At 39.5% G+C, this 13,991-nt stretch overlaps 1 protein-coding gene across 1 annotated transcript; it reads right to left on the bottom strand.

Annotated features, from left to right (window-relative positions):
* Positions 1-6,053: 6,053 nt before the first annotated feature.
* On the bottom strand, positions 6,054-6,425 carry LOC128253446 (N-alpha-acetyltransferase 38-A, NatC auxiliary subunit-like). The gene has a single exon (XM_052981834.1). The coding sequence runs from the start codon at positions 6,423-6,425 to the stop codon at positions 6,054-6,056; it is 372 nt and encodes a 123-aa protein (XP_052837794.1).
* Between the last annotated feature and the right edge of the window lie 7,566 nt (positions 6,426-13,991).

Genomic DNA, 13,991 nt, shown 5'->3' with positions numbered 1-13,991 from the left:
ACATAATAAAACGAACATAAACAGATCGGCCCGTCCGACTACAGATTGCTCATGTGTATATGGCGGGGAGAAAATTTGAATAAATATCCGAATTGCTGTAAATCACAATCAAGCCAATCGAATGGGTTGAGCGAGACACCCACTATTTATAAAATATCTCCCGACGAGTTGTCGCCGCCGTTTGCCTCAGATTTCGTCATTGGGTCGTCTGTTTTGGGGCCGAAATAAAACTAAAACTTAACATATTTATGGCCGCGAGTCTGTCATAAATTTGTTTTATAGAAGGCAGCATTATCAAATTGACCGAAAAACATTTCATTATGGGAAAGAAAGCACGGAAACAAACTAGAATACCGCGCCCAGCACTATCTATACACAGATGACTTCAGCAATTAGTTATAGTATCTATAGCCGTATCGTTCAGCCGTTGGGATACATCTTTGAGATGGATTGGGTGCGGGGCAGGCAGATGCACGAGATCAGGGCAAACTCATCTCTGACATTGTCGTCACCGTGGAGCATTTAAATCGCTCGGGGACTTCGTCTCTTCTGCCCCTTCAGATCCATAAATAATCGCCAAAAATAAATGCGACGACACAATTTTTGTTGAATTAAAACAACTCATAAATCGAGACGAGGATCTAATGGTATATGGCTTTGCCTTGAGAAATTCATCAAAATGTTTTAAATATTTAGGGCAATTTTTTGTTTTTTAACGACTAAATAAGACCGTAAAAATTCAAAATCAAATATAAATTATTTAGTTTTACAAATTAATTAGATCATTTATTTTTACTCCAACTGTTTAGAGTAATATTTAGCATTGGGTAGCGCACCATTATGAGCAACAATAATGAGTTGAACGAATTTCTTGTGACTTTGATCCCGAGTAACTCTATACGGTCTGCAGTCAGGACTGTCCATCACAGAACGCCGCCGAACTGTCCAGTCAATAATCAAATTAATTAGCTAAGCCTATCTTAGAGTCAGTCATGTAGGGGCTCCTAATTGCAATTGCAACATGAGCTTGCTGTGGATGTGGCTCTTCGATCTGGATGTGGCACCAAATCAAGTGCGTAAACTTATTGGGGAGACTGTGGAGAAAGGTGGCAGAGGGAAGGGGGTCAAGCTCCATCAAAAGTGCAATCGAAGCGACAGCAACTTGCGATCTCACGATTTATAATCACGCATCACGGCCAGAGCGACAAAACCTGACAGCCTGAGCAGCTAATGAATGATTGATGTGTGTGGCGATTGCAAAATGAGAGATGAATATACAGGAAAATGCGGACGAGGAGGCACTTAAAAAAATATATATTACTAGCTATTGCTTTACCCTTTTTTAATTTGTATTGCATGCAATATTTAGGAACTTACCTTGTTGAACAATTATTTCAGAAGGTATCAAGAAATTGAACAAAAAGCCATCAATGATGACAGCGCAATTAGGTTTTTTGTCAATATACCTTACCGGCAGATGGCGCCATATCTTTATTTGCTTGTCGCCATCTGCCGGAAGCATACTTCTTTTAGAATCGGTTAACAAAGTTATGGGTAATAGGTAAAATATATTAAACAAAAAAACAACTAAAAATATTTTCTAAAGTAAAATAAGTTATTTATATAGTTTAAGTATTTCTATGGCAATTGTTTGAGCATTGATTACTTTTTAGAGTGCATGAAAACGCAAGATTGTGCAATTTGTTGACCTTGCATTTGCATTAATCATCATTGATTGATCACTGGACCCAACTAAGTACTGGCCTCTAGAGACGGCCAGAGCTTTTGCGGTAGCAGCTCCAGCAAGAATTTGATATCAGTTGAATGAATGACTGACTGACTGGCCAACTGACTGAATGGCCGGGTGACTAATTAGCGCGACGAGAGCTGCAGGAGGAGATCCAGCTTATGTGGCGTATATGGCCAGCATCCGATTCGCCTTGATTGATGGCACCGCGAAATTCAAGAACACAGCTGCTGTCAAGTCATCGCGAAAAGGATTAGTTCGGTGCGACGGGATCGGGATGCGATGCGATCAAATGGTGCCGACACATCAGCTTCCAGTATGAAGTTGACACTGGCAAAGTTCGCGCTGCGGGCTTGATGGATCAGCGGCCTTTGGACGACCCAACTCCAAAGCATATTCCATCAGCTGTCACAAAATATGTCACTGTCAGTGCAGATGAGATTTGCGCAGAATTCTCCTCTTTCCTGCAGTTTCTTCTTAGTTTTCGGGGCGAAATTGGCCCGACGCTCCTCATTTGCTCTTCCTCGCTTTTCGGGGAGATTGACAAGGGAACGCTGCTAATCCAATTTAATTTGAATGTCAGTTCGTCTGGAAGACAAGACTCAACTCCAGTTGAGTTGATCCGACTCCCCAACTCTGCTCCAGCACCGAGCTCGCCAACCGGAGATGAAGATTCATGGGTATTAAGGAACTTCTTCATCTGATTTGCCTTTCACTCTTACTCCTAATTTTATTGTTTTTGCTTTTGCTGCCGTTGCCGCTGCTGTGGCGGCTTTTCAAATTTGTTTCCCAGACACATGTTCGACTTAATTTGGTTCACTGAGTTTTTGGAAACGAACAAAAAGCCTTGACGGGAATTTTGAAGGCTCAAAAGCGGAGTGCACAAAGTCAACAGAAGCCAAGGAAAAATTAAATCGTTCGAAATTCGATATGATTTGGATTAGCACAGTAGTTTGTTTGGCCTTATATATCATTCGCGGTCGCGATTCGGTAGTCGATAAACAAAGTTGCCGGAAATTTAATCGTTAAGAAAGTATGAAGCACTCAGAATTTAAAAAAAATATATCAGCTCCAAATTTCAAAAGTTTTTTTTATTATTTTTTAAATTTACGTTAACGTTGTTACGTTGTAGTGGGAAACAAAGAGAACAACTAACGCAATTTTAAAAATAGAGAAATTAACTTCAATTAACCAGGTGGTTCCTCAGACAGTTGAAATCTTTGAAAATTTGAAGGAACTTTAGGCGGAATACGAAATATAAGGGTTAGAGAAGGTTTTACTATAACAATGACCATATCAGCACGAAAGGCCTCCAAAAATTCGAGACCAATAGGCAAATAAGCATAGTGCGGCTTGTTCATTATTAAAATAGATGTTTTTAAATGTTGTCGAAACAATAATCTCGATCTTTGTGTTACTGTGCAAGAGTCATACATCAATATTCAAAAGGAATGATTCTAGAGAGATCCCAATGCCTGTTGTTATTTTTGCATCCTAAACTTTGCAATAAATTGTTAGCACTTAAGGATGTTTTAGACTTTAACTTTTGACCAAAAATGTTAAGAGTATTACAGTATTTTTATTTTTCAAACCCCTTCCTGTAGGTCGACCATATATAAATTTTACTTGAAATATTTGCGTTTAAAGTATTCAGCGCATACAAATTCTGTGTATCAATATATCTGACCAAATTTATTCTATATTAAATATATAGTACAATTGTACAGTAAATTAATTGTACTCTTATTAAATTAACGCAAAATATTGATTTAAAAAAATGTCTCTAGGCTCTAAGCTGTAACACATTTCTTGTTAGAGCTGCCATGTTTCCGATACCAAAGAATCGAACTTATCTTTTGTCTTAACATTTCATAGTCGGGCCATGTATTGTTCCATCATTTCGAGAACCCTTTTGGATTGTCCATCCATAATATTGATGCTCTCCAGGCATTGTTGTTCGCAGTGACATTTTTGGCGAGCCATTCCCTTCGAATTTCGAACGCTGTCCTCTGGAGTAGGTGCCTTTATTTATGTTTATGGCTTATGAGACACGACGACACTGCATTGCATTAGCTGGAGTTGTAGCCTGCTTTTGGCCAAGTCCAGCCTGCTCCAGATGACTTTGCAAGGAGGATAAAAATAATGGCGCACAATGTGATTTTCCGTTGACATTTTGGAATTTGCTAAGCGCGCGCGTTCATGTCTCATCAGCTTGTTAGGGAGTTGCAAAATGTTCCAGCTTGCGATAGAGAAGCAGATTTGTACTTAGAGATGAGTTAATAATACAAGCACGAGACACGAGGGTTATGAAATGGGTTGGGAAATATATAACGCTAACGGTAACGTAAAAAAAACGTTATTTTTAAGAATAATAAAAAAAGACTGCCACTGAGATTTTGTATACAGTTCATAGCATTTCTGATCGCCTGAGAAATAGTATGCACTCTTTTGGGAATTACATGAAATTTCACTTTTTGACGACATCTTAGGTTATGGCTATTATAATAACTCTTTTAAAACCATTATCCAAATTGGTCGATTTTTATCCATAATTCCATAAATTCAGAATGCATTTGCCAAAAACTTAATTTTATACACCAATTTAAAATTGCTGTAATAATATTCAGACATCAGCTTTAGAGTTCTTAAATTAATTGTTTGGAATAAAATTAAACGGAATATTCTTAAGTTTTACATTCTTGCACAGAAAGTTACAGTGCGGACAGAATGTTCTTTTTTGTTTGTTTTCCGGATTTCTGGATTTCTGGAGTCCAACCGAATTCGAAATTAAGAAAATGTAATTCCAGTTTCTTACGAACACGAGGCCATCTCTAGTCTGAAGCAGAGTAATTCGATCGATTGAGACCAAATAAAAGCGAGAGACCGAGAGACACGTAGAGGCAGCAGGAGAGATGTCCATCGCAATTGCCTGGTGGTAACTGAGTTAGTAGCTGCTCCTCTGGCTCAGTCGCATCACCAATCGAAGTTCGATCCTCGACAATGACAACGACTCCGAGGATGAGGATGAGGATGGGACTGGAGCTGAGGATGAGGATCAGGAGAAGACAGGGCCAGGGCCAGGGCCAGGAGACAGTCGCGTCTGTTGTTCCTCGCACGCGTGCGCATTTAACGAAATTTATTGGAGTCTTTGCTCTGGAATTTCGGGCTTGTGTTCTCTGTCTGTCTGTCACTCGCTGGCTGCCTTCGCCTTAGCCTTTTGGCTCGTTTGGCCATAAGGGTCTGAAGAGCCGGGCCAAGCAGAAGCTGGCTTAGAGCTCCATTGGCTGGCTTCCATTGTTGTTTGGCTCGTTTGATGCGATCGATTCGCGAAGAAAACGCATTGCCAACGGAGAACACAAAGTGGCTAGTTTTTGCTGCCTGGGTTGGCCTGGCTCTCGATCCTGGCTGCTGTCATCGGTTCAGGCATCCGCATCCCCGGAGCAGAGTCAAGTTTTTTAAATATTTTATCAGTCGACTGGAGTTTGGTGGAAAACGCTGATAAAGATCGCGCCACTTTTTTCCGCCAGCCTGTTCACGTAATGAGTTTGTTTCACAGCCTTTCGCAAAAAAGAAAAAGCTGGCTGGAAAAAACTGCTAACGAATTGTCAGGTTAGTCATCTGACAATGTGATTAGTGGTGCTGAAGAAAATAATTATTTGTTTCGGGAATTAGACCTTGAGTATTTAATTTAAGAAAAGGAATTAAGAACATAATGTTAGAAATTACAAAATCGATGCACTAGATAAAACAAGATTTTAATTACACATTCACTGCTAAAAAAAATAGAATAGAAAAAAACAAATATCTGACTGTTGAACTTAAAATTGCTTATTATATATTAAAATGTAATATGAAACCATAATACTAAATACAATGCGTATTAAGTTGTATTAAAATTTTTATTAATGTGCAAAATTTGGATATTTGATTTGAATGCATTTTGAGTCAAATATGGCTTAAATTTAAAATAAATTTTCAAATATTTAAATCAAATACGAAAATAAACAAATGAAGGACTGAGCAATTATTAAATATTTTCGTACTTAAAAAAATTAAAAACCGCAATGAATGAAAATCAAAGAGAAAATATTTAAATTGAATTTTTACGTGTTACTACATTTCATTAACTTTACATTTGGTGTAATATGTGTTTTTTAAAAATAATTAAATTCAACTTTTTGTTTTATAAAAATTTTTTAGCATTTTATTTTGGTTTTGATTAATTGTACTATTAGAATACTCTTTTAGACATGGTAAAAAGGATTGATATTTTCAGCTTTTACTTGGAATACATCGGTTTCCCATGCTAAGCAGTTTTCGGCCCTTTATTTTCCATTAATGGCTCTTGTGGCTCTTTCTCATCCGATCGCATTTCGATGGCAACAGTTGATATTTGATGTCCTGGCACCATGACTTTTCCCACCGATATTGGCTGCTCGTTTCCCGATACAAAGGTTCCACAGTCGTAGAGCACCAGGTTCTCGTCGTGATCGGTGCAGCTGAAGATGCCGATCAGGACAAGCTTATTCCGCAGTACCACCCGGATTTTTCGGCCCAGCCATTTCTTGAGAGTCTCGCGACCCGGAGAAAGGGGATCCGAATCGCAGTCCCTATTGGTGACGATGATTGGAATGAACCTGGACGGACATCCCGATGGATTGGCCTTTTCGTTGTCCATCGAGCTGATAGAATGACGAATTTATTAATTTGGTTGGGCCCAAATAGTTCCAGACTGTGCTGGGATAGCTTGCTCCTGGCCTGCTGTATGCTAATTCAACCCCACACGGCCCAGAGGAATCCCTTTTTGAGTGGACGTCTCGCGGGTATCTGGGCACAGATTTCGGTGCCCCAAAGCTGCTGCACAATGCACAAAGCGCAAGAAAAAGTGTCGCCATCCATTTTGGCCTTGTAAAAGTCGCTTGAGTCCCTGCAACACGAATGCCTATATAGCATACACATGCTGTCCCCGTCCGTTCTTTGATGGCCAAAACCAAAACCAAAACGAACTGAAAGCCGGCACAAGTCCGCAGTCGTCTGCGCAACAGTTCAAAGTTTTGAGGGCCCGCTGCCACTGCCACTGCCAATCGGTATCGGTATCTGGTAGCCGGGGCACAGGGATCGGGGAAACAAAACCAAGCCGGCACAAGACCCGATCGGGCGACTCCTCGATCGCCAGGTCCAGCTCTCGGCTGTCCGCGACCACGACGACGACAACCAGATCTCAGATCTCTCGAAAAAGCTGCAAGTTTTTGCTGCCGTCCGACTGTTTTGCCTACACTTTGAGGCCATCACCAGCGTCTGGGGAACAAAAAGCGTTCGGCACAGATCAAATTGGAATTACATTGCTGACTGGTCCCGATATCGAGGAAGGGTATCGTGGAATTTTGATGTTGTAAGCTGGCAGAACGAACTGATATTCTGATAGCCTTACGGTGAGAAAGATTAAAGCTTTGCATGGAATCTATTAAAAAAGAAAAGTGCCTTTATATAGTTTTATTTTTAATTCAATTATTTTCTTTACACAATTTAGGGGGGAATTTTGGTCTAAAAATATGAAAAAATCGATTTTTTTTGCATATTTAAAAAGTTTATACTTTGAAAAATATGATCCTATAAGGATTTTTCGAGTTATTTTTGGAGACACAGCCAATTCGGTGACGTGGAGTCCGGGCCATCGTTTCCTTATCTTAAAACGCGTTTTTCTCGAAACTACTTTTTTGAGGTAGTTAACATGATATTTCAAGTTCTACTGAATCGATTCCTTTCAAATTTATTATGTACCTTGTTATATTACTCCCTATTGCATCTGCCCCGGACTTAAAAATGTTGATTATAAGTATTTTTAAAATATTCGAAAAGGTCGAAAAATTGGTTTAAAATCTTGGGGACTACTGTTTTTTTTTTTTTTATTAAAAATGTCAATACAAAACATAAAAAATTGTGTATTAAAAATTTTGTTCATTTCTTTCTTAGCTTACTTGAAAAACTATAATTCAGGCTTTTAGACCAGAATACCCACTTAATAGGCTTGTGCAGAAAGTTATTATTTTATTAATACGACAAATCCTATATATAATGCGATGACTTTTATTTTTCTACAGTATTTTTAATTTGTATGTTATCGGCAAAATTATAGGGGTAAAACTTAAATGGACGCTTTTAGGACCTAGTAATTTATGGATATTTAAAAATGGGATTGATTGGCAAAATATTTCAGAATCGGGAGCTTGAAAGAGCATTTCGAGTTCCAATCCCGATAAACACCATCGCTTCTGTCTGCTGCAACAACAGCTCCCGACATTGGCGATCGATCGCATTTGATATATTTGCTCCTCGAGCTCTGCGACTGTTTGCCAACTGCAGTTTTGGATGTGGTGGCAATGGCGTCGTCGTCCCAGCCCCCAGCCCCCTGCCTCCCGACTCCTGCCTCCAGTACTCTTTGTTGTCCATCCGCTGGCGATTGTTGTTGCTGCCACGGAATAAGCCTGGGATGTTGCTGGTAGCCGCTGCAACTGCATCGGTTGCAGCAATTGCCGCTGCCTTGCTACACCTTCGCAAGAGTCGGCAGAGGATGCAGCTTGGGGATGGAGGATGGGGGATGGGGGTTGGGGGATGGAGGAGGGGGACGGAGGGGGTTGGAGGACGAAGTCGATCTTCGAATGCGCCCTGGTCCCCTCGCAGTGTTTATGTCGTTTATGTGAAATATCAGCTGCTCATGTCGAGAATGTTTTTGCTGCCTTGTTGCTTCTGCCACTTTTTGTGGCTGCTCCGTGTTGGTGTTGCTGCTTTCGGCTCGGCAGCGTTTTGTTTATGGCATTGGCGGCCATTGGTCAGCGATTGGCTGCCGCTTGAGTTTCAAATCTTAACACTCCGATCGCCGCGCGGCCATAAAGTAAATTATAGTAACAACAGTGGCATCGTTGGCGGAGAATTGTAGGGGGCAGAATCTAACAATTTTGTATGCATACATTTGCACTACATTCCAGACTTTTGCACTTCATAAAATTGTAAATATATAGGACTGCCAAAAGTGTAGATTTTCCGCATGATTGAGTGTTGGATTGATATGATTATTTTCCACATTTGCTCATGGTTTGGATTGCAAACAAAAAAGTTTCTGCAAATTTATTTATATTTTTTCATTTAAAATATCTTAACCGATGATTCGTGAGGGTAAAATGTTAACCTAGGCATATAGGAACAGCTTTTAGAAAACACATTTTGAAAATGAATTGTGAAATGCCGGCAAATAAGAAGATATAAAACAATAAAATGTATAATAAGAACTTTTCCACCAACATTGCGAAATCCACTAATAAATATTTTTAGTTTACTATTGTCTTTAAATCCAAACTATGTTAAATTAAAGCCCTTGAGAATGTGCTAAAAACTAGATAATGAGTATAGGGCAACAATATGTCTTCTTTATCCCCTACAGATTTTTTCACACTTATATATAGGTTTTTACAATAAATTTTGTCCCTAATTTATTAAGTCGTAGGTTTTAGGCATGTGTAGGGTGCTAAGGGAATTTTCACATAAACCAAATCTAGCCAACTTTCCGTTGAAAATCAGGTATTAATTTGGAATCATGATTATAACAAAGTCATTACAACGAACCCATTGGCTAGATAAATAGTGACAGGATAAGGCACAGCTTGTAATTAGAGTGTGGCACCAAGAAATAAACATTCACGTTACTTTTAGAGTAAAAGGTATATTTTATTCGTTAAAAAGTATATAACGGGTAAAAGGAGGCGATTCCGAGCCTCTAAAAGCTTTAGGCATGCGACTTAAAATGCAGATTCTATTAACTCCTACGCAACGCAAGTTTATATTAATATAATATATTTATAATAATATATTTAAATATATTTATAATCGAAATATTATTTTAAAAGTTATTAGAATTAATGTAAATTTTCTGTAGATGGCGCCATTCAAGCGCCGATTATTTTCTGGGGTACATTTTTCTTTTGAGTAACGGGTATCTTATAGTCGGCGCACTCGACTCGAGGCACTCGAATAAAGAATTTTTGGTTTTGTAAACTTTTACATTTAATTTTGCTGTTACTTTAAAATTAAAATCAAGCATTTTCTCCTCCATCTAAATTAAGAATCAAGGACGAACAAAAAAAGCGCAACATTTTGAGAGATATGTTTTATTAATTGATTTAAAAATCAATTTTCTTCAAATTAAAACAATACTAATACCATAGATATTGTCTTAACAGGTGAAAGTGGCAAGAATAGTTCGACAAGTTTGGAGAGGTTAGTATCTACATTTAAAGAGATCGGAAAAATGGTGCCCGTGGATTTATTTGGATTTTACTTTGTATATACGTTGTTGAAAATTTTAATGCCTTCGAGATATTTGCAAAAATAAATAGGTACCTCTTTTTTGTTTTTTAAAAAGTACTGGGGCAAGGAGAGTTCATAATTTTGTAATAATCGATTTCTGACCGTTTTTTCAATTTTTTAGGGCTTGTTGCAAACCGATCTTTAGACTTTAGATAATCCAATTTATTTTGGCTCTTCTAAATTCTAAATTAAATTAAATTGCAGATTACATTGTTTAAAGGAGGACGACGCATTTTTTCTTTTTTTTTCTTTTTTAAGCAAACAATGTGTTTTGCATTTATAGGTAGAAGACTTTTTTCTTGTAAAATATTTTGTTAAACATCCTGGCCCGCTTAATCTACAATAACGTTTTATTTTGGAAAATTCAGAAAATATTTGTTTTCCCGTGTCTTTTCATATCTATCATGTTTAATACAAAATAAATCGTCTATTAACTCATTTGCTTAAGACTTAGTTCAATCCCCACGGTTTGATCTTCCACACAATCACAGTTTTCAGCACTCAATGCGTAGCCTTTTAAAGTTGCCTCAAATTGCTGTAAACAAAACGCCTTCTTGCAGCACAATGACCTTGGAAAGAATTGCAAAATAATTACGCGCACGACATACTCGCAGAAAAGTCACTCTAAAATTAGTCTTTAGCTACCTGCCAAATCGTTCACCGGGTTACATGAGCTATGCCTGAATCAAGGTAGTTCGCACTAATCCATCGGAAAGGGGCCATCGTAAGGTTGGCAAATGCGATTTACCCGGCAACTGCAGCAATGTCAAAATATTTCCCGGCCGATTCCCCGTGGAGGAACGTGTGTTGGCATAACAGTTGCACATTTGCATCCCGTGTCCGATGGACAACAATGAGGCAAAGTCGGGACAGCGATCTGATTTATGTGCTGCAGAATTTCACTTTCGATGCAGTCGCAGTTCATCACTAGGGATTGATTTGACGTGCGGGCCTAGGGCCTGTTCTATAGGTCGTTCCTTTGTGATCCGTCTTTTTTCTAGGTTAGTCTTTCCGCTTTCCCTCGTAAATCACTCAAGCGCTAAGTCTCTTGCTTGACGTCTCCCGTCAAGACAATGGAAATGGTCGCAATTTCGTAAGTCTGGAGCGCTACCGAAGTGAAAGTGAGCTAATCTAACCCGTGACGAATTTCGGTTAATTCTTTTGTTGGTTTTTCGGGGGTAATTAGAATTGTTTTCGGGTCTATTCATGAGGATTCTGTGTGGAAAGACTGAGATTTGTGTATGGTTAAGTAAAAGCAAGAAACATTTGTAGACACTTTAAATAACAACTAAAACTAATTTATACTATTTGTACTCACAAAATTATTTAGTACCTAAATGAATTAAAATCAAAGTCAATAAAGATTTTCGTTTTATAAATGGTTTGATTCAGCTAAGTTTCTAGGCTTGGTGTAAAACATTGTTTGTATAAAGCAAAAAATAATTATCAGCTTCCTAGAATAAGCCTAAACAACATTTTCAATTAATTGGTGATATACACTAAACTAAAAACATTTTCCATGCATTTTCCGCTCATCCATGCACCTGTTGTTGTTTTTGTTTGCGGCTGCTGTTTGTTTTGGATTTTGTTTTATGTCTTAAATATTTTTGACAAACAATCGCCGGCGGTTAATTTTAATTGGATTCTGACAAAACACCGACAACAAAAACAGCAGTAGTCTGCAAACTGAGCAAAATCAACAAAAATGAACGGCCGCAACAACAGCAGCAGCAGCAGCAACAACAAAATCCTTTTAATAAAATTAAACATCAAACATGGCGTGGAATTTTTTGTCGTATTACGCTGACAGGCGCAGGATTTAAATTAAAAACACGCCAAGTCCACAACAACAGCAGAGGCGAAGATCAAAAGGCATCAAAAATTGTTATATGCCAAGAGGCAGAGGTAGACCCTCTTCCATCCATCCACCCACCCACGAAAGCGACACGAAAAATCCCACCGAAAAACTTTTGCCAACGTCGACGGCGGCGAAACGGAAACGGAAATCGACGCGCAAAAGGTTGCAGGTGTCATGTGACAAGGTCGGGGGCTTTGGGGGTGGTTGTGGGCCTGCCACGCGCACAAGTTCGCGCAGGCTAGCGTAGTTGGGGGAATGTGGGGTCAACGCAGGGGGTTTTTCTGCCAATTGATTAAGCGTGCGTTAAAAACTCGAACGCAGCCAGAAAAAAAAACCAAAATCAAATCAAAGTGTTGAAGCGGTTAAGATGCTGAGCAGAGCGGGGTGTTGGGCCGAAATGGGTTAAGGGTTGCTCGTCGACCTGCAGGTGAACGGGGTTAATTTGTTGCGTCTCCGGGCATATGGCGGCCTCCCTTTCTTCCTTCCCAAGAATTAGTCCCCAAGGCTTAGAGCAGAAATCATTAAAAAAGTTCAACGAGTTGTCTGGCCCTAAATTAAGGACAAAGAAAGCGCTCGAGAGAAAGAGAAAACACAAAAACAATTGAGTCGAAGCGCCAACGGCGCCTGCAGGTGGGGTGCTGGTGGCATGAGTTGAGAGCCCCTCGTTGGGCGCCATTTAAGTGACAGCGTTGCCATAATTTTAAATCGCGAGCTTTTCGAGTATCGAAGCCAAAGACGAAACCGAAGGACGAGAACATAAGAATGAAGGCATTGGTAACCGTCAGTCAGCGTAGGCTTTTGTTTGTGTGCTCCTGGCTGGCTTTTGGGGCTGAGGAAGACTAGGGGGTTGGCGTAGAGAACTATTAAAGTGTTTTATGGTGGCCGAGACAAGGCGAACGTTGCAAAACGGGCTGGGGGAGAAATAAATGGCAAACAGCACCCGCTCCTGGACGAACGTATCCAACAAGATTTAGAGGTTTTTCCACGGCATTTCTCTTCTTTTTCGGGGGTTTTCTGTGGCTTTCTTTATCTCTTAGGTGTGCCCGAGACAGACTGAAGACTGATGAGTGGGTGGGCAGATTGCAATTTCTCGCTGCAACTTGAAAATACAAATTTCCACTGCTTATGAAAGCAAAGGGTAACCAGTCTTGATGGTTGTGGGCTGAAAGTATTAAATAGAAATAGGAATCAAGTTTAGTGGTAAGTAAGGAAAAATTAAAAAGGGAATATAAAAATTATTTCTTTTCAAAAATATAAAACACGATACAATGTTGAAAAATGTGTTCAACAAACGAACAAGACAAAAGCTTTACAAAATTACTAACCCCCGCTATAAAAAGGGATCTTACAGTAAGTTGCTGTTAACAATAGCATAGGACAAATGCTGACTAGTTAGGTTTAGTTAAAGTTAATAAACCCAAACCCATGAAAATGTCCTAGTTTCTTATATTGTTCTCTTTATGCTCCCGACCTGAAATATAATTTACTAAATAAAGCAATTATTTACTCGACTATCCCAACGGTTGATCTTCTTATGTAACCCGGTAGAAAATTTGTGTTCTTCCACTGGGCTAATTCATTCACGAGGCTCTCCTCGCCTTGGGTTCATTCATTTTGGAGCCACATTTCCGAAACATTTAACAGGAGAACCTGAGCGACTTGAAATTGCAATGCCCAACAAGAATAAAGAATACCCCGACACGGCAGCAACAACGGCAAAAATGTCGCTGCTCATTTAACCCCAAACTCTGCGGCTCAGTCTGGAAAGTAGTCGAGTAACCCGAGCTAGCGAACCGCATTGAAAAGTACCTTCAGCTCAATAATTTAACGGATTTTGGCCAGAGGCAAGGAGTGTCTAATGGGTGGTGGTGCTGGTGGCGAAACGGATGGCAGTGGGACCCTCCGCGGCACAAAGAGAAAATTTTTGGGAAAACATTAACATTAGCCTAAAATATTGTCCCATAATTTGCCGCGAGCACTGTTGATGGTGACAATGCCGGGTCCAAATCGGGGGAATGGGAATGG

The sequence above is a fragment of the Drosophila gunungcola genome, assembly GCF_025200985.1.
Source record: "Drosophila gunungcola strain Sukarami chromosome 2L unlocalized genomic scaffold, Dgunungcola_SK_2 000008F, whole genome shotgun sequence".
NCBI lineage: Eukaryota > Metazoa > Arthropoda > Insecta > Diptera > Drosophilidae > Drosophila > Drosophila gunungcola.
This window is presented reverse-complemented; position numbering and strand designations above follow the sequence as displayed.